We start from the raw sequence: 25,407 nt of genomic DNA, 5'->3' as shown, positions 1-25,407 counted from the left end.
CTCGGGGTTGTGAGTTCGAGGCCCACGTTGGGTGTCGAGATGACCAAAAAATATATAAAGAAAAAAACAGTCTTTGTGGCATGGCCCATCCTTTGCTTTCTTTTTCACCTGAACCACCGAAATTGCTTAATTTTGCCCTGACTCTGGCCACATGACCCCAAACAAGCTGCCTGGCCTCAGCGTGGTGGGAGACAAGAGAAGACCTAGGTTGTGCTCGCCAGGGGTGCGGGGGCGCGGCTGTGCGGGAAGGAGGCTTCCAGACAGGCCGGCCTTCCCGATGGAGGTGGAGGCTTCCTGTCAGTGCTAGAATCCCCGTGGAGCAGCCAGCTCCATCAGAATGGAGGTGGCCAGGGGACTGGTGATCCTCATGCCCTGTCGCCAGGCCTGCACCCCCCCCTGAGGCCGGCAGGACTTGGGGGGGAGCAGGTGCTGTGCCTGAACTGAACTGAGCCAGCCCCAGGCCAGCGAAGCCTCCAGTGAACGGGCAGGCAGGAAGGCAGCGGCTCTCTCCGCCCTGCAGCCCGGAGCTGCCCCGATCCGGCTTTTTCCGTGCGCGGTGGTTGCTCCCGAGGGGGAGGGGTAACGGAGTCGTTGGAGCACAGCGCAACCCGGGCAGTAATGGGATCCGTCGGTTGTGACTTCCTGAGCGCTGAGAACGGAGAGATCCCGAAGCTGATCGCGGGTTCGGTCTGTACTACAGGCTGGGCGGGCGAGGGCCCCCCCCCCCCGCCCCAGGTCTCAGAAGGCACCTGCCTATGTCTCCGCAGGGCGGAGCGGGCCCGCTTATGCGTCCTTTCTTGCGCGGAGCTGCGCACTGGGACCGCACACTCAGCGACTGTGCTCCCCTTATGATCATCGCTAATAACGATGCAAGAAGTCAGCCTGTACTTTTTAAAGAGTTATTTGGAACATGAGTGTTTTAACGAGTCACGAATTAGGGAAGATTTCATTCTCTTCGTTCTGATGCTTCTGGTGGGGAGGAAGTCGGCACTATTATCCTGCTTATATTTTTAATGAGGTTTTAATTTAGGAATCCCTAAAGAAGCCAGGTTTGTTTTTTTTTTTTAAAGGAGTAATGTTGCCCCCCTACCCCTACCCTCGCCCCAGGCAAAAGAAGCCAGAGGGCTGGGCTGCAGGAGGCAGCCTGGTGCCCAGAGGGAACAGCACGGGTTGGGCCCTGCCCTGTGACTCTGCCTGGGCCCACAGTGTGGTCCAGAAGGGACCTACCCCCACTCCACTCCAGCTTGCTTACCTGCGCAAGACGGCAGTCAACAAATCAGAGACTCCCAAGGCTGGGGACGTCTCAGGAGAAACTTCAGAGACCTGGGCCCCCCTACAGACCAGTGAGTTAGCATCTCAGGGAGGGGCCTATGAATCTGCATTTAAGAGAGTCTCCAGGGTCTTAAGCGGCCACAGGACTGAATGATCATGAAGGTTCTTTCGGATTAGAACATCTGTGCTTCTTAGCGTTAATTCTGCCAACACTCATGGTCTCCCCTGGGCGGGGAGGGGGCTCAGCCCCCTGGCTCCTCTTTACCAGGAGGGTGGGGTGGGGGTTCTGTTACAAGTTCATAACAGCAGACGGCATCTGGACCCTTCCTTACCTGAGAGAAGTCGTCACAAGGCCTCGTAGCCTCTGACTCTTTCTTTCGGGAGGAACAGAAGAGGCCTGCCTGTTTGCAAGGGAAGATTTGGGTGTCGCTCACTGACCTCAAAACCAGTTTAACTCTTCATCTCTGGCAAACCGGCTGCCACAGCTTGTTTCTTCTAAGCTGCTTGAGTGTTTCTTTGGGCTTTAGCCATGGGTTTGGAGTTCTGGTCCTGCCCCAGCTCAGCGTGTCCAGCAGGGAGGACGGAAGATACAGGGAGACGAGCCAAGCCTGAGCTCCCCTCGTGGCCAGGATGCTCAGCCCTGTGCTGGCAAAGGTCTGGGGAGCACAAGCCTTCCCGCCCACTGTGGGCAACGTCTCCGGTGGGGTCACAAAGCTCCATGAGGCAGATCGGGCCCCACGGGACCCACCACAGAGGGGAAGGGCTGCAGGCGGGCTTGGCCCAGCCCAGCAGATTGAGGGGCCTGGGCAGTCCTCCTTACAGAGATAGGTGCTCCCAGCAAACTGCTCCTGCTGCCTGGGCTGAGGCCTGAGAGGGTGGTGGGTTCACTGGCCGCCGTTCCTACCTTTGCAGCTCAGTGCGGGTAAACTGTGACCTCCCGGATGCCCCCTGAGCTTGGGAGCCGGCCACCCTGAGCAAGGGGGGCGGGTGCTTCAGGCAGGGAGGTGGGTTCCGAGTCCCTCCAGTCCCTCCCTGGCCTGTGTGAGGTCCCACCTTGGCCTGAGAGAAGAGTCACTGAAGGCCGGGTCGTTCCGGGGAGAGGGCGCGTCCCACAGAACCCTCGGCCCGGCTGCCGGAGAGCGGGGTGCCCCTCCTGGGAGATCTGCAGACCCCCTGCAGTCCCCCGTGAGGGCAAGGGGCTCCCGGAGGCAGGAGTGAGGGAGCAGCTGGCACCCTGCGGGGAGCCTCAAAGCCTCCTTTGGATCAAAACCCATTTTGATTTTCCTCCCCACGTGAACGCTGGGGGAGCATGGCTAGAAGATTCTCTGACCAGCCAGGGAATAGTCTGTCCCCCTTGTAGCTCTAGTTTAGTTAAATCTATTTAGCCTTTACTTTCTATGGTTACTTGTCAAATCAGGAAATAGGTTCATATTCTGCCTCTCATCAAAAGACCTTTAAGAAGGTCTCTTAAGTATTAAATGACATCAGCTGGGAGAGTCCGCCGCGAATCCGGCCTGAAAGGTGCCGGTTTTGCTGTTTGGGGATAGTTGCATCAGCCGTTAGCAGGCGAAGTGGGCTCGACCCTCACGTGGCCTGGCAGTTCTGCTCCTCCCGGTTGGTGAACTAAGTCAAGCCGTCACCATCGCCCCTCAGGCCGAAGGTTGTGCAGACATCGCCGCTGCGGGTCCTCGGGCCAGGGCCCGCTCCTGCGCCCGCGTCCTGCTCCGGTCGGCCTGCTGCGTCCCCTGCAAGGAGAGCCCGCTCCCCCGCAGACTGGCCGCCGTGAGCCGCCTGCCCCCTTCCCCAGCAGGAGCCCTCCCAGAGCCTGCTGGGGACGAGCAAAGGCCCGGCAGTTCCCGGCCCACGGGGAGAGCGGCCGCCCGCAGGCTCCCGCCTCCCGTGGAAGACAGGCCGGGCTCAGAGAAGGGAACCGTCTGGGGTGAAGTGGGGTCTCCGGAGGCCCGGCAGATCTGAGGGTCCTCACAAGGGGAGATGGGGTTGAAGCGGAAGACGGAGGCTCTTGATGATAGTCCACGAAAGGGGTTCCTCGCCGTGAAAGCCAGAGGGCACGTGGTGTGCTGTCCAGCCCCGCGTGGGGCCGGGGCCTCCCACAGGGGCGGCCAGGTTCCTGGGGCAGCGGCGGACTTTGTGCGCACAGTTTTGCGTTTCCCGTAAGTAACGGTTATCGAAAATCAGCGTGTGTATTTTAGGCCAAATTCCAAAGGAGTTACTCATTTTTTCAGCAAACAAGCAGAGCCACAGTCGTGTTTTCCAGCACCCACGGGACAGGGGGCTGCGAGGGTGGGGCCCCAGGACCTCCTCCCCCACGGCCGCCGCCTCGTCCTGGGGCCCGGGCTCCTTCCCACACTCCCCTCTGAGCCCGGCGGGCTGCGCCTCCGTCACGGCCTGGCCCTCAGCGAGGTTTCACAGGATGCCCCCGGTGGCGCTGGATGGCCGGGCGTGGTCCTGTGGCTGCAGGGACAGAGGACTGCTAAACATATCCGCTGTTTTGGCCCATCGGCTCGGGGCCAGGGATCTCACGCACGGTGACCCCCACAGCCACCCTGCAACGTGTGCACCACGACTCCCATTGCGCAGATGCGGAAACAAAGGCCCAGAGGGTCACCCAGTTCGCAGTTGCCCCCGCGTCAGTGCTCCGGGCCCCCTGCTGTGTCCTCTCCCTGCCCCTCTTGTTCTGGGGGATCCGGCAGGGGAGGGGGGGGGTCGGGTTTCCAGCTGCTCCTCATTTCTGGATCCGTAGAATCCCCACCGCGCTGGGTTCCCAGGCACCACATTCCCAGCCACGCCGCGGGCCGCGTCGGAACGAACGCCACGACTTCTCGGCCTCTCTGGGTTCCGAGTGCCTTCGCCGGAGCCCCAGGGGCACCACCGCCACCCGCGCCACCCAGGGGCCACCGCTCGGGCTTGCGTGGCTCACCCAGTGTCCTGTGTTCTCTCAACAGCAAATGAAGCTCATGGCCGAGAACCTGAAGGAGGAATCAAGGGAAGGCCGTAAGGAGGAGGAGGAGGAGGCCTGAGGGCCGCCCGGGCTGCCCTGCACGAGGGCACGGGGGCACCTGGACCCGGACCCCATGCGTGGCCCATGAGGCGGTGCCCGGTGGCAGGCAGCCCCGCCCCCCAGTGTCCTGGTGGGGGCCCGTGGAGCCCCCCGCCAGGCCGCACGCCGATGCGGCTGTCCCCCTCCCCCCACCCCTACCACCCCCCCCCCCCCCCCCCCGCACCGCCCCGGGGCCTCACCCCTCGCAGCCAGCCGCTGTCACGCCCGTGGCCTGGGCCTGCCGAACCCCAGTCGAGGGGGGGCGTGCGCCGCGAGGCCGTGTCGCCGGCACCCGGACAGCTGCGACCACCCCTTCCCCGGTTCTGTTTCGCGGTGTGTCCCCCGAAACCACAGTAACGAAGCCATTAAAGGCAACGCGCACCTCTCTGACTCCTCCTTAGCGCACGTGGCCTGGGAGGCCCCCCTTCCGAAGCCAGCCCCGGGTCACGTCGTCGGGGGGGGGGGGGGGGGGTTGGAGCCAGAGGCGGGGTGCCGGCTGCGGGCTCGGCTGGGGGCGGGGCGCCCGTGCGCCACCCGCGGAGCCTGGGGCCGGGCCTGGGGCCCAGGCCATCCTCGTCCTCGGTCCTCGTCCTCGGGAGGTGAGGCTCTGTCCCCGCGGGGGGCCTGGCCAGGGCCGCTGGGGGGGCTGCCTCCGTGCCCACGGCCCCAGGCGGAGGGAGGGAGGGCCGGCTGCCTCGCCCGGCACCCCGGTGTGGGCTCACCCCTGCGGAAGAGGGCCCCCGCCCCCACCCCACCCCCGTGCCGTGGGGCCGCGCGCACCTCTTTCCCAGGCGCGAGGACGGTGACTCTGGGGTTCCGGCTGCGGTCTAGCCGGCTTGAGGACCGCCCGGGAGGGCAGGGCCCCGCTTCCTTCTTCCCCTGCCAGCTGCCCCCCTCTGCCTCACGCGGCGGCCGGCACCCCCCTCCCCCCCCCCCCCACTCCCCGGCCCGGGCCCGGTCCCTCCGGCCGGGCCACCACGCACCTGCGGGCCCTTCCTTCCACTTGGGAGGCAGCCGGGAGGGGCTGAGGACCTGGTGGCTTCTAGACCCGTGTCCCTCGGGGCCCGGCACCTGGATCCCCCCGTTCCTCCCGTTCGCATCGGTGGAGGCGGCCCCGGGGGCCCCCGGGGGGGGGGGGGCTAGCGTGCCAGAAGCCCCTCCTCCCCGCCAGGCCTCCCCGCCCGCCGGCGCGGACGTCTCCCAGTTGGCTCTGCCCGGTCCCCGCCTGGCGGAGGGCGCTCCAGGGCACAGGCGGTCGGTGGTCGTCCGGGGCTTGAGGAACGCTTTCCGCAGCTCGCTCGCGTTTCGAAACACCAGTGAGCCGTAGCCGCCGCTGTGGTCCCGGGCCCTGAGCCGCCTCCGGGAGCCTCCCCGCGCTGCAGCCCGCGCGCCTGTGTTTGCTGGGGAAGGAGAGACGGCAGGCGGGCCGGGGGGGCCAGCTCCGGGTCTCCCGCAGGTCCTGGCTGGGGGGCGAACGCAGGCGGCGGGGGGAGAGGCCCGTTAGCTCAACTCCCCGCCCGGGGTGGGGGCGGGGGCCCACGGCCGCCCGCGAGGGGCGGCCTCTCCGGGCTCGGCCTGCTCGCCCCCCGAGGTGCGCGCCTCGCTGGAGGCTGCCTTCCCCAGGAGCCTCCCCTGACCTTCCTCGCCACGAAGCGCTCCGCCAGGGCGAAGCCAGGGCCGCGTGGGGAACGCGGTACCCCTGGGGTGCCGGGCACACGGGAGCCACGTCCGCGGGGGCCGCGGGCCTCGGGAGGGTGGCCGTGGGACCGGCCGGGCCGTGTCGAGAGGGAGGCTGGCGGTCCGCGCGCCCACCCAAGCGCTCCCCGCGGCCCGCACCCTGCACCTCCCTTCCTTAGGTCTCCTGCGCGCCGACTGGGCCCGCGCGCTCCTGTCTCTGGCCTCCCCTCCGCCCTCGGGGCCCGCCGGCACCCCTGCCCCGCCAGCCGTGGGATGGCGCCGCCGCCTCAGGCCTCCCGCTGGCCACGCGCGAGGGGACACCGCCCCGCTCTGCTCCCCGGTTCCCACGGGTTCGGCTGGGGGCGCAGCTGCGTGACCACCCTGCTCGCGTGTCCTCAGCCCGCCCGTCCCACGGAGCGGAGCGGAGCGGACCGGACCGGAGGCGCCCCCTCCCCCCCCGCCCTGCCCGCGTGGACCCCCGAGGGTGCAGAACGGGACGGCACCCCGAGGGGACCCGGCGGCGTCCCCCAGGGGGAGGATGGGCCGGGACCCGCAGGAAGGGCTGCTGAGCCCCGTGGGCCCGGCCCCGTGTTTCTCAGAGGCGGACAGAGGAGCCGCCCACGCTGTGGTCAAGCCCAGAAGGCTGAAAGCGGGTCTCTGGACCGCAAGCCCGTCGCCACCGGCTCTCAGGGACGGTGGCGGAGTGGCCGCCCAGGCAGAGGCCGGGCCGGGGGTGACCGCAGCCCTCGCCGGGCAGGAGGGGGGCAGGGGCCGGTCCTCCGGCCTGCGGGGGGCGTGGAAGGCGTCCCGAGGTCTCTCCCCCGAGAGGAGTCCCCCCACCCCACCCCCCGGAGGCCCTGTGATACTGTCACCAAGCCGCGGGTGGCCGGTGGGCCTTGATCCTGGGTCCCTCCTCAGCCCGACCCCCCTCATGCTGGTTCTGTGCCTATTTCGCGGGCACCCCTGGGACGGCCCGGCTGTCAGGCCCCACACGGGGGCCCCAGAGGCCCCAGGGGGTCCCGATGCCTAGGCCCGGGTTTCCGCTGGCGGAGCCAGCCCTGGGCGAGGAGGGGTCAGGCGGTGGACACTCCTGTCCCTCCTGAGGGCCACACCGTCACACTCCTTACCCCCCACTCAAAAGCTGAGACTTCAGGGCAGGTCTTTATCTCAGTGGCTTTTGGGAGGAAGTCAGAAGCCAGTGGCTAGGGATGCCCGGTCGCACGATGCAGCCGGAGCCGGGGGCCCAGTGTCCCTTGAGATGCCCTGTGAGCCTCACTTTCCTTACATGGTTCTTTTAAAACCGAGGCAACCGGGGCACGCGGGGTTCCCGCAGGAGTGCGGCCCGCTCACGGCCCCGCGAAGGCCCGCATCGGCCAGGACGGTGCCGCGGCCCCGCCAGAGCTGCCTGCCAGCGGCCCTCTCCTCAGCCCTGACCCCACAGCCCCCGCAGGAAACCAGCCAGAGAAGACCCAAGGCCGAAGGCCGCAGAACCAGAGGCCCGGCCGTAGACTCCTCCAGCTGGGTTTTCAGGAATCCCAGGGACCTCGAGGAGGGCACGTGGCACCGGCCCTAGGCCGAGCCCGCGTCCCCCACGCCCACCCAGGGAGGCTTGGAGAGAAGGGGGCCCGACCCAGGCCGGGCCGCTGGAGCCCCGAGGGAAGACGCGTCCCTCATCCCACCCAGGAGAGGGGCCACGGCGTCTTCGGAGGACGGAAGACGCTCTTCCTGGGCCTGTCAGGAGGCCCCTTTGGCCATCTTCTCGTCCCAGCAAAAGTAGGCTCCCGGGAAGGCTGTGGGACGCAGCGTCCTAGCTTTCCAAGAGGCGAAGTTAGGAGGTCTTAGAAGACAGCGGGGGGCCCCACCCGAGGCCTGTGCCGGGCGGGCGGTGAGTCCGGGACCGGGCCCCCTGGTGGTGGGCCCCGCTCGGTGACGCGGGGCCTCTGGGAAACAATCACCTGGACCCTGTTGGAGCGGATGCCCTGGTCCCACCCCCGGGCCTGAGGGACAGGACTTTGGCAGCTTGGCCCGAGTCTGCATCCCAGGGGATGCCTGCCGTGGTGCCCGTGCGCCCCGAGGCTTGGGAACCACGGTGGGGGCAGAGGCCCTTCTCGTTTCTCTCCCGAAGGGGCTGATGCCAAAGGCCCTCCAGAGCCAGCCTCCCGCCCCCCGGCCTGGTCACCACGGTCACCACGGGGGGTGGGGAGGGGGGGGGAGGGGAGGGGGAGACCCCACCGGGACCTGACCACGGGGCACAGGAGCAGACCCTGGCCAGCCCCCCGGATGCCGCCATCGGATGGCCTCCCTCCTCCCCAGGCCTTTGTAGGCCCTGAGATATCGGGGCAGTTCAGGGAGGGAGGGGGCCGGATCCCTGCCGACAGCGACAGCCGCGTGGGCCTCGAGGGATTACCTTAGACCAGGAAAAGACCGTGGTGGCGTTTGTCCCTGAGCGCGTGGCGCAAGTCACGCTGACGGCACGCGGCTCGCAGACACCGCAGCCTCCTCTCTAGACCGTCTGCAGGGCTGGTGAACTTGACGCGCGGAAGGGAGCAACCGGGCACCAAGTGTCCAGGGCACGTGGCCCCCTCCGCGTGTCCTCTCTCTCGTGACCCGGGCAGGAGGACGCGGGGCGGCGCGGGTAAGCCCAGGCCGGCGGGCCCTCTCGGGGAGCAGGACGCCGCAGCCGTCCCCGGACCCCAACAGGCACAGGGCAGCCCAACCGGCCCGGGGTGCGCAGAGCTCGCGGCCGGATCTTCGCCTTGCACTGCTGCCCCCCCCCTCCCCCCCCCCCCCCCCCCCCCAGGACGTGGTGGCAGGGTGCCGAACACCCGGAGGGCGCTGCCTCCGTCTACACAGCTGCCTGGCTCGGAGGAGGGAGACCACTCCTGTCTCCGCCCCGACGGAGACCGCTGAGCGGCTTTAAAGCAGCCTCTCCCCTCCCCCCCCCCCCCCCCCCCCCCCCCGCCCCGACCCCAGAACGCAAGGCCCCGAAACGGGCGCCACGGGGTCGGCCCATCACAGGTGGAGTCAGCCACATCCAGACGGGAAGACCGGAGCTTTCCACGGTCACCTGCCCCGTCCTGAGGGCGCCCTGCCTGCCGCGGGCCCTGGAGGGCAGCTTGCTGCAGCCGCCGCTTACCAGCCACAAGTCACTCTGCGGCGCCTCACGTTTGGCCCACGCCCGAAGGAAGGACGCAGGCTGGGGTTTGCGTCGACGACCCGAATCGGCCCGGCCACGTGGCCGACTTCCACCCAAACCGTGGGGTCCACCAGGCGGTCGTTGCTGTGCTTTCCACACGCACACGCGGAAGGCCCCGTTTCCCACAGACCGCGGGCATCTTGGGGGCCTCCCCGCTCCCAATTTCCTCCCCGGGGGTGGGTCCCAGGGAGTAGCTAGCCGGCCCAGGGAGGCCTCGGCCAGCTGCAATTCTTCGGGGACCGTCGTGGGACCAGCTGTCTCAGCCCCGAATCTAAATGATCTCGAGGCGTGATGACCTGCCTCTTGGTCTCACGGGCAGGTCCACACCCCCCACCCCCCCGGACCCGCTGTGTCCCCAGATTTGGAATTTTTCAGGTGTTAGAAGGGTAACGGGACGCAAAGACGTGTCACAGGCTCCAGTGGGGTTTAAAGCGGAACCTTCTAGGACGAGGTCTTCACACTGCTTTGCCCAGCTCTCGGGTACTGGAAGGTCGAAGGTCATGTCGAAGGCCCTTCTCGCCCCTTCGCATCCGGGTGGGCAGCCTGAGGGGCGGGCTCTGGGGTCGGGCCAGTGGTGTGCCCTTGGCCAGGCCCCTGAGCCTCAGCGCCCCCACGGCGAAGCAGGGGCAGTGCGCCACCTGCCCACCCCTCAGTGGGGCGCTCTCAGAGCGACCCCACGCGCTCACTTTGCCCCTCCCAGGGGCACCTCCCAGGACCTGCTTCCATCTCATTCTCCACAAGCTCGGGGGGGGAGCCCCTGGTGCCCAGAGCCGACCCACAGACCGCTCGGCCTCAGAAGTTCCCAGGCTCACCTTCTCCTCGCAGCCTGCGGTCTCCACTGCTTGCCTCCTCCGTGCTTTCTCTTACGCCCACGCTGGAGCGCGTCTGGACTCCTGTCTCTGGCCTTTACTGCTCCCTCAGGGCCTCTGCTCTTGCCAAAGCCCCCACCCCTTTTCAGTGTTGAGATCACCTCCCCGTACTTGTGGGGTACAGACCTGCAAGGAATCTGTCAGCCAGGCGCAGCACCCACGGGGCCCAGCGCAAGATGAAAATGCGGTGTCCTTGCTCGAAAGGTGTTGAGAAGTTCAAGACAACAACGTAAGAGCAGAGCGTTGACTAAATCGAGGGGACCCTTCTGAGCCGGGGCCAGGGGTGGGTGACGGGCCTCACACACTCAGTCTCCACCTTCATGCCGGCCTGCCACCAGGCACCGCTCCTTCCAGCAGTGCCCCCCGGCCTCCAGTGCCCCCGGTATTCCAGTCCAGAAATCAACATCCTAGGGAAAGGAGGAATGAGCCAAGAGGCAAGGTAGACAGTCCCTCAGCAAAGTCCACTCCGGGCTCCTGGTGAGCCCCAACCGCCCAGCCGTTCGGTTCTCTAACCCTGGCATTCGGCTCCGATTCCCTCCCCGGACTCACCCTCCTTGGAACTCTCAGGACCCTCCCAGCGGTGCCCTGCCACACGTCACCATCGCTGGTCTTCCTCTGGTACTAATCGAAATCGTCATGTCATCCCTAAGGGGACTATGAACTCGCGAGGCCCAAGATTCAACTTTTTTTCGCTTCCTAACTTCTCATCCTGTAACACTCTGCTTCGAGTGGGTTGTCTGCCAATACTCTGTTCTGGAGTCAGGGGTCCTCAAAAATACAGCATACTGGGAGTCCTGTTAGCTCAAGGAGGGCTGAATCCCACTTCCCCTCCTCATCTATCCCTCCCCGGATCCCAGGGGGGCGGCTGTGGGGGCAGAGAGGCAAAAGGGCAACCTAAGTCTGATGTGTCCTTCAGTGGAGGGCTTAGGAGATATCGTCTCAGTGGTGGGTCACATTGGCCCTTGGTCTGTCCTAAGACGCTTTAAAAGCAAGACCCCCAAGGGATCTTCCTGATTCCGAGTAACTGTATGCCAAAATGAAAACCAACACTTTTTACGTGAATAAAACAATCCAGCAGTCAACAGTGTGAAATGCGTCCGGGATTGTAATAAAACACTATCAACCGAGAATTCTGTACCCGATGGAAATGTCCTTCATGAATTAAAAGTACTTTTTTAGACAAGTAGAAGCTGACAGAATATACTGTCAGCAGACCTGCACTGTAAGAAAATTTCAAGTTCTAAAGACAGAAGGAAAATACCAAAGTGTGGATACACAGAGTGAAGAGTGGTCAGGATAAAGGTCCTGGCAAAAGAAGAGACGTTCCCCTCAGGTTTCATCTCTTAAAAAGGAAACAATTTAAAACAAAAATATTTATGCCTACGTAAAAATAAAACGTATGCCAACAATAGCACAATGAATAGGGAGAGGAAAATGGAAGTGTACAGTGGTAAGGTTCTTACATTCTACATGAGGTAGATTGTGGGGTTTTGTTTTTGTTCTGAGAGAGAGAGAGAGAGAGAGAGAGAGAGAGAGAGAGATGATGTGTGCCAGCAGGGGAAAGGAGCAGAGGGAGAGAAAGAGAATCTTAAGCAGGTTCCACATTCAGTGTGGAGCCTCACATGAGACTCAGTCCCACACCCCTGGGATCATGACCTGAGCTGACAAGAGTTGGATCGACCAACTGAGCCACCCAGGCGCCCCTAGATTGCGGTTTTATACGTGGATGTGTGTGTGTGTGTGTGTGTGTGTACACACACATATGTACATACATGTATATGTATACATATCCCTATAGCAACCACTAAAAAATTAAAGAGGCACAGCCAAGAAGCCAATAAAGAAGCTTAGTTAAACAAAAAGAAGCGAGTAAAAGAGTGGAAAAGAAACAAGAAACAGATAAGACAAATAGAAAACCAGGAAGGTGGTAGATTTAGACAACCAGGTTGATAATTATGCTAAATGCAATTGATCTAAAACACTCCAAATAAAAGGGAAAGATTTGCAGATTGCATAAAAAGACCCCACTATATGCTTGCTATCTGTAAAAACAATCCAAAAACAAAACAACTCTACCTTAAATATAAAGACAAAGGTTAAAAGGAAAAAGATGGAAAGGAAAAAGATGGAAAAAGATACAGTCCTACGAATCAAAGAAAGCTGAGTGGCTATATCACACCAAGTGGGTTTCATGACAGAGAATGATTTACCAGAGGTAAAGAGGAACATTTCATAATGATGAAAAAGATCAACTTGTCGGGAGGATTTAACAATCTTAAATGTGCGTGTACCTGACAACAAAGCTTCAGCTAGAACTAAATAAACCTGATAGAACTAAAAGGACAAACGGCAAATCCACAATTAGGGATTTCAATACTCCTTCCTCACCAAGTGATACGAGACAAAAAGTAAGCATACAGAAGTCTCAAATCGACATTAGGAAGCAACCTAACTGACAAAGAACACTTTACCGAGAACCGTACTTTTCCGGCACTCACAAAAACATTCACCAAGGAAGTCCATTTAGCTGAGCCATAAGAAGAGTTTTGGTAAGCTTAAAAACATTTAACTATACAAAGCCTAACTTCTGGCCAAAACAGAACTGCACTAGAAATTAGTAACAGAAACTTATGTGGAAAATCTCTAAATATTTGGAAATGAAATACCTTTCAAAACATAACATGATTTAGCTTTTAAAAGGGTCACTCATACGAAAGACTCCGAATAGCCAAAATCATGTTGAAAAAGAAAACCAAAGTGGGAGGCATCACAATCCCGGACTTTAGCCTCTACTACAAAGCTGTAATCATCAAGACAGTGTGGTATTGGCACAAAAACAGACACAGAGACCAGTGGAATAGAACAGAGAACCCAGAATTAGACCCACAAATAATGGCCAACTAACCTTTGACAAAGCAGGAAAGAGCATCCGACGGAAAAAGACACTCTCTGTAGCACATGGTGCTGGGAAAACTGGACAACAACATGCAGAAGAATGAACCTGGACCACTTTCTTACAGCAGACACAAAAATAAACTCAAAATGGATGAAAGACCTAAATGTGAGACAGGAAACCATCAAAACCTTACGGGAGGAAACAGGCAATAACCTCTTTGATCTCACCACAGCAACTTCTTACTCGACATGTCTCCAAAGGCAAGGGAAATAAAAGCAAAAATGAACTATTGGGACCTCATCAAGATAAAAAGCTTCTGCAAAGCAAACAGTCAACAAAACTTAAAGGCAACCGGCAGAATGAGAGAAGATAGTTGCAGATGACATTCCAGATAAAGGGTTAGTAACCAGAACTTAGCAAACTCAACACCCACAAAACAAATAATCCAGTGAAGAAATGGGCAGAAGCCATGAATAGACATTTCTCCAAAGAAGACATCCAGATGGCCAACAGGCACGTGAAGAGGCTCAACGTCACTCCTCATCAGGGAAATACAAATCAAAACCACACTGAGATACCACCTCACGCCGGTCAGAGTGGCTAAAATGAGCAAATCAGGAGACTGCAGAGGCTGGAGAGGATGTGGAGACATGGGAACCCTCTTGCACTGTCGGTGGGAATGCAAACCGGTGTAGCTGCTCTGGAAAACGGTGTGGAGGTTCCTCAAAAAATTAAAACCAGATCTACCCTATGAGCCAGCAATAGCACTGCTAGGAATTGACCCAAGGGAGACAGGATGCTGAGGCACAGGGGCACTTGTGCCCCAGTGTTTATGGCAGCACTTTCAACAACAGCCAAATGATGGAAAGAGCCCAAATGTCCATCCTCTGATGAATGGAGAAAGAAATTGTGGTTTATATACACAATGGAATACTACGTGGCAGTGAGAAAGAATGAAATCTGGCCAGTTACAACAGTGTGGATGAAACAGGAGGGTATTCTCCTAAGTGGAGTAAGTCAGACAAAGACAGGTATCATGTTTTCACTCATGTGTGGAATTTGAGAAACTTAACAGAAGCCATGGGGGAGGGGAAGAGGAAAAATAGTTTCAAGCAGGGAGGGAGGCCAACCATAAGAGACTCTTAAATACAGAGAACAAACTGAGGGTTGCTGGGGGCGGGGAGTGGGGGGAGGGGAAGCCGGGGGAGGGGCACCGAGGAGGACACTTGCTGGGATGAGCACTGAGTGTGGTATGGAAGCGATGAATCGTGGGAAGCCCCTGCCGAAACCAAGAGCACACTGTATACGCTGTGTGTTAGTATGTTAGCTAGCTTGACGATAAATCGTATTCAAAAAACAAAGAAAACAGAAACAAAACAGGACAGTAAAAGGATCACTTGCACTGCCGAATGGAGAACACACAAGAGAAAGGCAAGGGCAGAAGCGGCAAGGTGCCCCAGGAGGAATTTACAGTCGTGCACTTGAGTGCGTGTGAGTTGTGTGAAGACGATGGTGTCATGGGCTAGAGTGTTTGTAGTGAAGGCAGTAAGAAAGGGTGAATTTGTGTGTGTGTCGTTTTTATGGTCTTTTTTTTTTTAACGTTGTAGTTATTTTTGAGAGAGAGAGAGACAGAATCCAAAGCAGGCTCCAGGCTCTGAGCTGTCAGCACAAAGCCCGATGTGGGGCTCAAACTCACCGATCGGGAGATGATGACCTGAGCCGAAGTCAACGTTTAACCGAGAGCCACCCAGGCGCCCCAAGAAGGGGTCAATTTTTGAATGGTGCATAAGATTTTCTGTTTGGGGGGTACTTAGCTGCTCAGTCATCTGAACGTCTGACTCGATTTCAGCTCAGGTCATGATCCCAGGGTCATGGGGATCAAGCACACTCAGTGTGGAGCCTGCTTGCGATGGTCTCTCTCTCCCTCTTCCCTCTGCCACTCCCCCCCCCCCCCCCCCCGGCTCACGCACTCTCCCTCTCGCTAAAAAAAGAAAAAAATTTTAAAAAAGGGAAGGGTGATACCAAGATTCTTGTACAAAAAGGTTGAGAGCGGCCACTTACGAGACGGGAAAAATTAGGGGGGGAAGGATTTTGAGGGGAAGGTTGTAAGTTTTGAACACGAACTAAGGTGCTTATCAGACACATCCGTGTAGCTGAGTCAAAGAGGTTGTCGGAGTCTGGTGTTCCTGGGATGTGGGCTGAATGTATCTTGGGTTCTATCAGCACGTAAACTGAATGGGATGGCAGAGAGAAGGCTCCAGGAATGAACTTGCGGTACTCCCAAGTTCAGAGTTTGGGAGAACTAGCAGCCGGGGGGGATGGGAAGCCGTGAGCTGAAAGCGGGCCCCAGGACAGCAGGGGGGTCACAAGGAAGGCTGCCCAACTGCTCACACGCTACCGTGGGCTTGAAGCTGACCACTGGGGTTGTGGCCGCCAGGGCCCAAGGCTATGGTGGGGGCCGACGGGAAGGGAAGAGGCGCGAACGCGTACAGATTTCTTTCGGGGTTTGTGGTAACGCTTGCACATCTACACGGAACCCCCTGAATCGTACAAGCGGAGCATCTCAAAGCCGTTTTTAAAAACGGACCACTGGTTTTAGCACCTGGAGGTCACTGCTGACCTTGAGCAAAGCAGTTACCGTGGGACGACAGCAGCGAGAGCCTGACTGGAAGGGTCCAGAGAGCGAAGAGAGAGAACAAAGACATCTTTTTAAGATAGGGGAACAAAGTCCGGTTTGTTTTGTTTGCTGTTAGGGATGATCTAGCAGAGAAGCGAAGATCGAAGAGAAAGAAGAGAACGGCCGGTAGTCCCCACGGCTGCCTCACTTACACCCGGACAGGCTCAAGGTGTCAGCGAAGGAACTGACCTTGGAATCCCACCGCCGGGAGGAAGGGCGGGGCACGCGGCACAGGTGAAGGTGGGGGGCGCAGCGGGAGCCCGCGGCCCTTCCCTTCCGTCGCTTGGGTTCAGCCCACCGTCAGGGAGCCCGGTGGCCCAGCCGGGTGAGGAAAGCGACGGGCCCGGGGAGCGAAGCACAGCTGACGGGCAGTCCTGGGGCCGCCCGAGACTTGCGGTCAGGAGTTTCAAGCAAGAACAGTCACGGTTCGATTCTTTCCAGGCACCTCTGGCAGCACAGGTGCACATGACGCAGGCTGGGTCTCGACACAGCTGCACTCGCAAGACACAGAAACACGGACTCGGCTTGTATTGCTGAACACCAATATGCCACTTTATTATTTGGATTGTTCTTCCCATCTGTCACATACCTGTCGATGTTCACACAGTGAGGAAAATCCACCAGCAGTGGAAGCAACCGACCAAATCAGCTGATGACTCTGTACCCTCTTAACACACATCAGTTCTCACTTGGTAGGGAGACCCTTACTTCGATTCAGTCTCACGGCTATTCTTAAGATCGGTGTCGAGATTGTCACGTCTTTAAATACAGATAGAATTGCCAGAAGTACATAATTTTATATATATATATATATGTGTATATATATATAATATATGTACACACACGTACAGAAAAATACAAGACTAATTGTTTTTCCACAATATTTAATTTACACACTACTATAACTCTATGCAACTTCTGAAGACAGGTTAAGGGGTACAAGAAACTGTTTAGAGCTAGTAAAGAGTTTGGTCCAATATTATCTTCATGTAACGGTTATCTGCTCCCTCCCATTTTTATGTGACGACATACTATGACATACAACACATGCACAGTCATTCACTTACGAACAGGTGAGTAAGACGCCACTCAGACTAACCTCTGTGTACCCAGAGGGCCAACCAAGCACACGCGACTAATAAGGCTCTATGATACAGCTGTGCAGCATGAACGGTCAACACTGCCGCTCCTAGAGTGAGCACCACATATACGTCGGAATATAAAAAACCATCGGAGACCAAACACACGTGGGTTAGTTAAAAGGTGCCATTCCAAGGCTATACATAATCACAGGAAGAAGTATTTACATTACTTGGAAAACAGCTGCAACAAAGAGTTTATTGCCAATGCCCTTTAGAAACTTCTCTCCTACGTTTAATACAGATGTTACGCTCACTTGTCTATGTGAACCACACATCTTATTTCTGGCCCTTTATAAGATCCCTGCTCAGAATTTCAAGCAAATATGTTCTATGGCTTCACCCACACATCTTTTCTGGTAGCTTTCAGTTATAAATATCACAATGAACTAGAGCTGTAGCTTAAAACATATCTAGCCTAGGTCTAGAAAGTAAAAGAAGTATTTTAAGTATCACCTTTACTTAGTTTAGTAAGTATACTGTGAAATTCCCTAGTGCGGACTAAACTATACGCATCGTGAGTAGCAGAATCAGCGTGTAGTTGGACGAGCCGAGAGCCGTGGAATGCAGTCCTTGGGTGCTCTGCCCCCTCTGCGGACAAAGCGACGGTCACTTGAGAGACACGAAGGGAAGCTGCTGGGAGTGGGAAGGCCCCCCACCCCCGGCCCGGCCGCATCCCACCCCCGGTGTGGATAAGCACCGCTTTGAAGACCCCCCCGGGGCACAGCTTGCAGAGGCGGCATCCGGCCCCTCTCAAAGTTAGCCATCTGCAATATGGTGCGTCTTACGAGACAAGACGCCACGAAAGAGGATTATCTGGTCAAAAGTCGTCTTTGTACAGGAACAGTTTAAAGCAAGAGTTCTTCGATTATTGTTTTGGCAGGAAGGCAAAGTGGAAAACGCCTCCAGAAAAGAAAAAGAAAAAAAAAGAAAAAAAACCAAAACAACAAAACACAAAGCAGGCTTTGTGCGTTTTTGTCTGCTGTACGTGTGAATTTCACTTTTATAGGTGTATTTTTTGATCAGCCAATTCTCGTAGCTTACTGGACAGCCAGAGAACATAGAAGAATGGAAAAAACAGAAGAGACAACCGAGTTACCAAACTGCGAAAGATCACAGCCCAGTAATTTTTTTTTTTTTTTTTTAAATTTATAGGCTTTTGACTTTGCCACCCTCTGTGTGCACCTTTGCTTCCATATTAGGCCCTACAGTTTCTTCTATCTACAAGGTTTTAAAGGAAACCCTAGGATGTCCCCTACGGGAAGGAATTTACACCGAGCATCTTTTTGTTCTGTTGGACAGACGTACACTCTATAAGTAGAGTTAAGACACCATCAGTTCACTTCATCACGTTACAAAATAAGATTGTCTGCTTGTAATTTACCACTACGGGGGAAGCTGCCTTATAAATCTAAGTACTTTATCTCACCTAGTACAAAACAAGAAAATCTTTTTCGGTTAAATTTTACGAGCCCAACCTTGTTTTCACACTAGAGCTTAAGACAAACAGGTGTGGGTGTATTGAAATCATGGTTTTAAGGTTCTCAGTGCAGACGCTTGCTGTACTCCGCGCCTCACGGGCCTCGGGAGGCGGGGCTCGGGCCTCGGGAGGCGGGGCTCGGGCCTCGGGAGGCGGGGCTCGCGCTCGCTCGCTCGCTCGCTCGCTCGCCCGCTCGCGGGCTCCAGGCCCGGCGGCAACACAACGTTATTGCTTTGGTTCGGTCTCGGACAGCACGGCGTGTGCCTCAGGGCACGGAGTTTCCGTTCTCGCAGAAGGTCAGGACGGGAATTTACGTTTCTCACAAGGAGACAGAAGCATTTTTTTCTCTCTAGGTTAAGTGCAGGACATCCAATTTCTAAGTGCTCCGTGTATCTTAGGTCCCAAATATACATTTTAATTTAATCCTGATCATCCACATTAAAATTATAAGTGTAAAAATGACACGAGACTTTTCGGCTGGAAAAGAAAAGCAGTGTCTAGCAGCATGCACAAAGACCATGCATTGTCACGTCGGCAGGCGAACAAACGCGAAGGTAATAAATAACTGCTCCGAACGCCCCCTCGAAGAGAGGAAGCGCGGAGAGCGGCCGGAGGGCCGGGCCGGGCCGGGCCGGGCCGGGCCGGGGCGCTCCGCTCTGGGCGGGCGGCGGGGGGGCGGGGGCCGGGGGCCGGCGGGGCCGCGGTCAGATGACGTGGCAGCAGCTGGCCTGGCTGGAGGCGCACAGCAGCCCGTCCTTAGGGTTCCGCTGGATGTTCACAGAGATGGTCTTTTCGCACAGAGGTAGCTGCAGCACGTTGTTTTTCAGGTTCTTGCTCTTTATCCGTCCGAGCTCCGCGGCGCCGGCGGCCACGTGGTCGGAGAAAAACTTGCCGCCGCCCGCGCCGGGGGCCGGCCCCGCGCCCCCCGTCGAGCTGATGCACATCTTCCACGTGGACTTCTCCTGCACCTTCACGCTGGAGAACGGCAAGCCGCCCTGCGGGTCCAGAATGTACCTGGCGCCGCCGTGCAGCTGCGAGCCCAGGCAGAGGCTCATGAGTTTGAGGCTCTGGACCAGCTCCCCGGGGCCGGGGCCGGGGCCGGCGCAGCGGCGCGTGCTGCCCGACGTGCCCGTGGGCTTGCCCCCCGAGCCGCCCGCGGGGCTGCCGCCGCCCGCGCCGCTCTCGCTCGGGCTGGCCTTGTCCGCGCCGCCGCCGCCGCCGCCGCCGCCGCCGCCGCCGTCGCTCGGCTTGCCCTGGCCCCCGCCGTCGCCCTCGCTCCCGGGGGGCCCCTCGCCGCTATCCCGCCGGTGCCAGGAGTAGGTGAAGCCGCCGTCTTTGTCCAGCCGCCGGCGGCTCTCGGAGTCGTCGTCGCTGGTCTCCGAGCTGCTGCAGCTGGAGCCGCGGCCCTGGCTTTTCCTGCGGTGGTAGCGCTTGTGCACGGTGCCCGGGGAGGCGATGTTCATCTTCAGCCGGCTCAGCTTGGGAGGCAGGTTCTCATCCATGTCGAACTCGTCGTCGGACTCCCCTTCCTCAAAGATCTGGTTGAGGACGGGAGCGCTCTTCCTCGACGTCAGCCGGTTGGTGACCGAGGGCTTCCGGCGCAGAACCACCTGCGTCGAGAGGGACACGGGCTTCTTGTCCTCCTCATCTTCCTCTTCGTCCTCCTCCACCCGGAACAGGCACTTGCGCCCGCCGGCCGTGGGCTTCAAGCTCGCAGGTGACACCGCGGAGAGCGCCGGTCCGGCCAACTCGGGGAGGTCGTCTTTCTTGGCCGAGTCACACAGGCCTTTGCTCCTGTGGCCGTTGAGGACGCCGTCGGCAGCCCGAGCAGGAGACTGAGGGACGGTCCCGTGGGACAGAGGAGTGGCCGTGAGATCATCCTCCAGGTCCTGGGGCACGTCGATCTTGGTTGGCCACGACTGCCTGCGTAACAGATTGGAAGGAGAGAGCCATGTGATAATAGGCAGACTCTACCTACACGCCACGCCACGCGATACTTACGGGGCAAAATCCACAGACTGACAAAGAAAGAAAAAAGACAAGAAAAGGAAAAACCACCCCAGCGGCCTTGCAAGCCCGTTCGACGTCCTCTAAAGATCAGCGAGGGCGCCAGCAGGGCGAACGTGGTTCTGAACCACGGGTCCGGTCTGTGGCTCACTGGCCAAATGGACACATCAGAGCTGGCGGGAAAGAGGGCCAAGAGCCAGCCCCGTCTTCCCATACACATCTTACACCACAAGAAAGCAGTTTTAAACAGCACAGGGAGGTCACCAAAGCAAAATTCAAACACCACACATTTTGTTCCTTTGGGTCTTGGCGCACGACCTTTGAGGTATATGGTTTGCTAATAAAATTCACCTGAAAAAATAAAATACAATTCACCCGAAATGCCCAGTCTTCCAGATAGGACAGGATGGTGTAAAAGTGGGAACAGCTCAAGATTAAATAGGAGAGTACTGCAAAGAAAAGTCAACGTACACTGGCATGCATCTCTTCATCAATTAAAAAACACACCAAGCTAAATATAAATGCACGTATTTTTAAAAAACTTCTTGTAACGTTTATTTTTGAGAGAGCGCGCGTGAACGAGCGGGGGTCGGGGGAGGGAGGGGGAGACACAGAATCCGAAGCAGGCTCCAGGCTCTGAGCTGTCAGCACAGAGGCAGGACGCAGGGCTCGAACTCAAGAACCGTGAGATCATGACCTGAGCCAAAACCCAGAGTTGGACGCTTAAACTGACTGAGTCACCCAGGCACCCCTAAATGCACGTGTTTTTAGATGTCCACACAAGCGAAACGGGCGCCAAATCCATAATTACTGAACCTTCAATTTTATTCCCCAATCTAGAGTCACCTAAGGAACAAGAACACTGCTTGGCAGCCAAAGAAAAAGACTTTTGAAAATGAGGTCTCTGGCCTGTGTCGTCCTCCCTGTCCGGGGTAATAGCAGATGCCAGAGAGATTTAAAGTAGCCCCTTCCACACTATGACACTTTTGTTTCACACCGATTATGTTCCCAGAAATAAAACTCAATTAAATCTATAGTTGGAAAAAAACCACCCGGCATTTATGAAAGACCTCTCTTCCGCAGCGGCCCGTCGGCTAGTCACTGCTGGGTAGTTTAGGAGAGCCGAGTGCCGGATAAGGTCTTTGAGGTCACTAAGTGCCTCTGGACAAGTCACCCGTCCCCCAGCCACACAAGTACGTGAAGCCGGCGGCTCTGGGGCACCCTGGGGGGCCCCGGGCTGGGAGGCCAGCGGCCCACGGTGTCCGACCAGCAGAGCGGCAGCCGGCGCAGTCCAGGACGCGGGGACCCGCCAAGCGGAGGGGGCTCTTCACGCCTCACCTCCCGAGAAGAAAGCCAACGCCGTTCTCAGAACCCGCGCCCAGGAACAGGCCGGCTGGGTGACGCTGCTGGGGTGGCGCCTCCACTGGCCAAGTCCGAACCGATCGCTTTTATAGGAGTGAGTCAAGTTGTTAAACGGCTCACGTTAACCGAGCACGCACGTGAGCTCCTGTTGTGCTAAACTGAGTCATCTGTATTGTCACAACACTGTGAGCAAATCTGGCTTAACAAAACAGAGGAGAGACAGCTAAACAAGAATTAGGAAGGAGTCACATGGACGGCACGGTTCACTGCCTCAGTGCTCACCAGGGCCAGCGCTGTCCCGGGAGCCTGACGGGGGTCGGTGCACTTGGCCCCCCCGGCTCCACAAGGGAGCTGCATCTTCCCTCTTCACAGACGAGGAAATGAGAACACAGTAAGAAACCTGCCCAAGGTCATGCAGGCTTGTGAACAGTGACCTGTGGGTTGGGTTCCACGGTTACTCCCCCGCCCGCCCGAGGCAACCTAGGAAGCTTCCGGATGGCTGTGGCTGCACAGACAGACGTCTGCGGTCTGGCCTCAGTGGTCCTCCTCACTTCCAGGTCTGTCAGAGGATGCCGGCCCCGAGCCCTCCCGTGCTAGGGTCAGCTCCTCAGAGGACCCCGTGAGGCCTCTTCGAACACACAGACCGCACCACGCTTCCATCCCACCCCGGCAGAACACGAAGAAGGTGCACTGCCTGCGGCCGGGGGTCCCCGGCTCCCCCTGCCTGCCCCTCTTGGGGAGCTAACTGCTGGTTCAAAGGCCCGTCTACTGACTCGGGGTCACTGACCTGAGGGCACGTCCAGCAGCAGAACCAAGCCAGGTCCAGGGTTCTGCCAAAGTCACAGTGACAATAAGAAGAAGGCAAGGAAGCAGGTCTACCACCTTGCCTGGGCCCGGGAGGAGGCGAGGCCCTCACAGCATCTCCACTCCAGCATCCCCAGGAGAATAAAAGGAAAAGCTGAGGGAAGGTTCTGATACTTCTCTATCGCCTCTGTCAGTTTTGTTAACTTTTATAATAAAGTAAAACCAACTTAACTCGTTTACATATGTGATCAAGTTTAGACGGAGTTCTGATCTGTTTCCCTAAAAATAGCTCAAATCCAAACATTCCATTCTCCAAGGCTGGGGTGACTCCAGACTCGGGTGGCCCGATGTGTGGTGACCCTGCTCTTTCCCATCAGGGGCCTCAGCCCGGGACTAGGTTGACCTCACCACTCAAAGTCATGGTCCTGGCTGGTCTCACGCCCAAGAGCCCCCAGCCCCCGGGGCCCAGTCCTCTTCCAAGCAGATACCACACAGCATGCCTAGGCTTTATTACAGAAGACTCCATCCAGGATATAAATGAAGTTACAAAGACCACTTTCCAGTTCTAGATTTCTAAATCTTTATTCTTTGGCCACCCAGGAACATTTTCGTCTCTCTTCTCTGTCGCCCCATCCCAAGTAACAGCCTACACACGGCAAGCTGACAGCACGTAATGTAAATCCAATGGCTTTCTGCCTGTTTTAAATAATAATTACTACTTAATATTCACACATACATACATATTCCTATGTGGATGTAAGAGTAGAGAATTATTCAGAATTGGGAGCATCCTTCTCTTTTTGAATCACTACACTTCCATGGATTACTTCATCTGAAGAGGGAAAGATAAATTATATATAACTTTCAGAGTGGTGATGTCAAAAAGGAACCCTCTCCATGCTTTGATTTTAAATAGAAAGCTAATATGGCAGAAGAAAAAGCAAAGTGGGAAAGAGGGGGTGGGAGGGGGGAGGAGGAGAAGATGGAAAGCACACTCACGACTTTGACAACGGTGGTGGTAAAATACTCATAACAGGGACAGCACACAGAGCAGCCCAGTTCAGGAGGCAGACAGTATTATCACTCCCATTGTCACTCCCAGTCAGAAAGAGGTTAAGTGACCTCCCAAGGTCAGGCAGCCAATAAATCAACTAGCTGATGTGTGTAATCACTGAAATTCTGAGCTAACACAATGGCACAGAAATGCCCTGGATGTTCTTAAAAATTATTTAAAAAAACTGAGGGAGGGGCGCCTGGGTGGCTCAGTCGGTTAAGCGTCCGACTTCAGCTCAGGCCACGATCTCGCGGTCCGCGAGTTCGAGCCCCGCGTTGGGCTCTGGGATGATGGCTCAGAGCCTGGAGCCTGCTTCCGATTCTGTGTGTACCTCTCTCTCTGCCCCTCCCCCATTCATGCTGTGTCTCTCTCTGTCTCAAAAATAAATAAAAACGTTAAAAAAAAAAAAAACAAAAAACAAAAAAAAAAAAAACTGAGGGAAAGTATGGCCTTGTTCCTGGAATGAAAAATTAAAGAAAATAACACATTAATACATATCATATCTGGAAGAGTTTAATGGAAAATAGTTGACACACACTCAGCTGCTTCTCCAAACGTGTTTTCCTGGCCAGGCCAGCAGCCACAGCCCCTCTCCCCTGAACGCAGGAGGGAAGGTGTCCTTGGTGACGAAGGGACAGGACCCCCACAGGCGGAGAGCCCATGCACGGCCTCTCCCATGAGGCTGCCACCCCTGTTTATATTCTCTTGCCCCAAAGAGTGATTAGGAAGCATTTTTGAAAAAGGGGTTCACTATTTCAAAACATTAAACTTACTAAAATCAGGGAGGATTTTTTTTCTCACCTAAACTGGGCCTTGATATTGCTAGGGCTTGCAGATCTGGTTTGTATTTCTTTCTCTTGTTTCTCCCTCAGGATCCTTTCAGCAAGCAGGAAGTATGTGGCCGTGATGTGGTTGTACCTGTTGGTTTCCAGGGCTCTGAGGAAAAGAAGGGGGAACAGACATAAGCCACGTCAGAGGGTTTGCTTTTTTACAAGCAGAACTGATTTTTTTTTTTTTTTTTTTTTTAGGTACAAGCAAATGAAATCCAATGCCCTGGAATCTTTAAAATTATGAAAAAACACAGACAAGAGGAAAAAAAAACCCAAGCAAGTCACTATTTAGATCACTCCTGAAATTCTAAAAAATGACTCCATAAAAATGTTCAATTTGTAGGAAAAATAAAAAATGCTGATAGCTGCCGAGCTGGGTGTCAGTTTTCCACACATAAAAAAGGTAGCAAAGCTTTCCAAGAATGTATGCGTTATCCAAAAATGTAATGTGTGTGTCAAAGTGTTTGTTTTCATTAAACTGGCTCACGTGCTCCCATCAGAGTAGGAAATGGCAGTGCGTTATGAGACACTAATATCAATCAGAAAAATTAGGAAAAGTTTTTCTTTTTACACTCTTTGCATTTATTGGCATTTTACACACTAATGAATTGTTAATGTATCTGAGAGCACGTCATTAGCCTCCTCTTTGAATAAAATCAACGTACTCATTCATCCACTTCAAAAGAGCGCTTGGAGTACCTAGTCTGGGCACGCACCGTGCGGCCAGGGGCTGTCACGGCACACGCACAGGGCACACGGCCACCCGCTCTCCTGCAGCCGGCCTGGCCTGGGAACTGCAAGAGTGCGCGAAAAATGGTCTACCGGGCCCAGAAATACGTAACTGTACTTTTCAGAAACTTTCCATAGTAGAAAATACACAATGAACACTCAGGAAAGAAGCAATACAGCGACTGCTTTTCACAAAATGAATGGGGTTGCGGGGGGAAGGGTCACAGCTAAGGGGCTGGGCAGGCTGAGGGGCCACTCTGAAGAGCCCCCTGATGCAATTCAGGGCTCAGAACGACTTCTTAGAGTGGTTTCCTAAGCGGAGTACCAGATAAGGACATTGGCCTGTGTTCGGGGAAC

The 25,407-nt window shown here is 56.9% G+C and overlaps 2 protein-coding genes across 10 annotated transcripts in view; one reads left to right on the top strand and one right to left on the bottom strand.

Moving 5' to 3' along the window:
- Positions 1-24,639, top strand: part of ANO10 (anoctamin 10) — a 285,102-nt gene extending 260,463 nt beyond the window's left edge. The window contains exon 13 of one of the 2 annotated variants that reach the window (XM_078432533.2): positions 24,520-24,639. In XM_078432533.2, the coding sequence (XP_078288659.1) occupies positions 24,520-24,624 (105 nt within the window). In that variant the 3' untranslated portion in view covers positions 24,625-24,639. Of the gene's footprint in view, positions 1-4,235; positions 4,721-24,519 lie in introns of those variants that run through there. The other variant, XM_060638069.3, reaches the window with a different exon arrangement.
- SNRK (SNF related kinase) overlaps positions 16,171-25,407 on the bottom strand; it is a 59,169-nt gene continuing 49,932 nt past the window's right edge. For all 8 annotated transcript variants that reach the window (XM_060638074.3, XM_060638079.3, XM_060638076.3 and 5 more), the window contains 2 exons: positions 24,293-24,427; positions 16,171-20,187 (listed from right to left, as the gene is read on the bottom strand). In XM_060638074.3, the coding sequence (XP_060494057.2) occupies positions 18,969-20,187; positions 24,293-24,427 (1,354 nt within the window). In that variant the 3' untranslated portion in view covers positions 16,171-18,968. The remainder of the gene's footprint in view (positions 20,188-24,292; positions 24,428-25,407) is intronic.

The sequence above is a fragment of the Panthera onca genome, chromosome C2 (genome assembly GCF_046562875.1).
Source record: "Panthera onca isolate mPanOnc1 chromosome C2, mPanOnc1 haplotype 2, whole genome shotgun sequence".
Taxonomy (NCBI): Eukaryota; Metazoa; Chordata; class Mammalia; order Carnivora; family Felidae; genus Panthera; species Panthera onca.
Note: the sequence above shows the minus strand (reverse complement) of the source record. Positions and strands in the feature narration are given on the sequence as shown.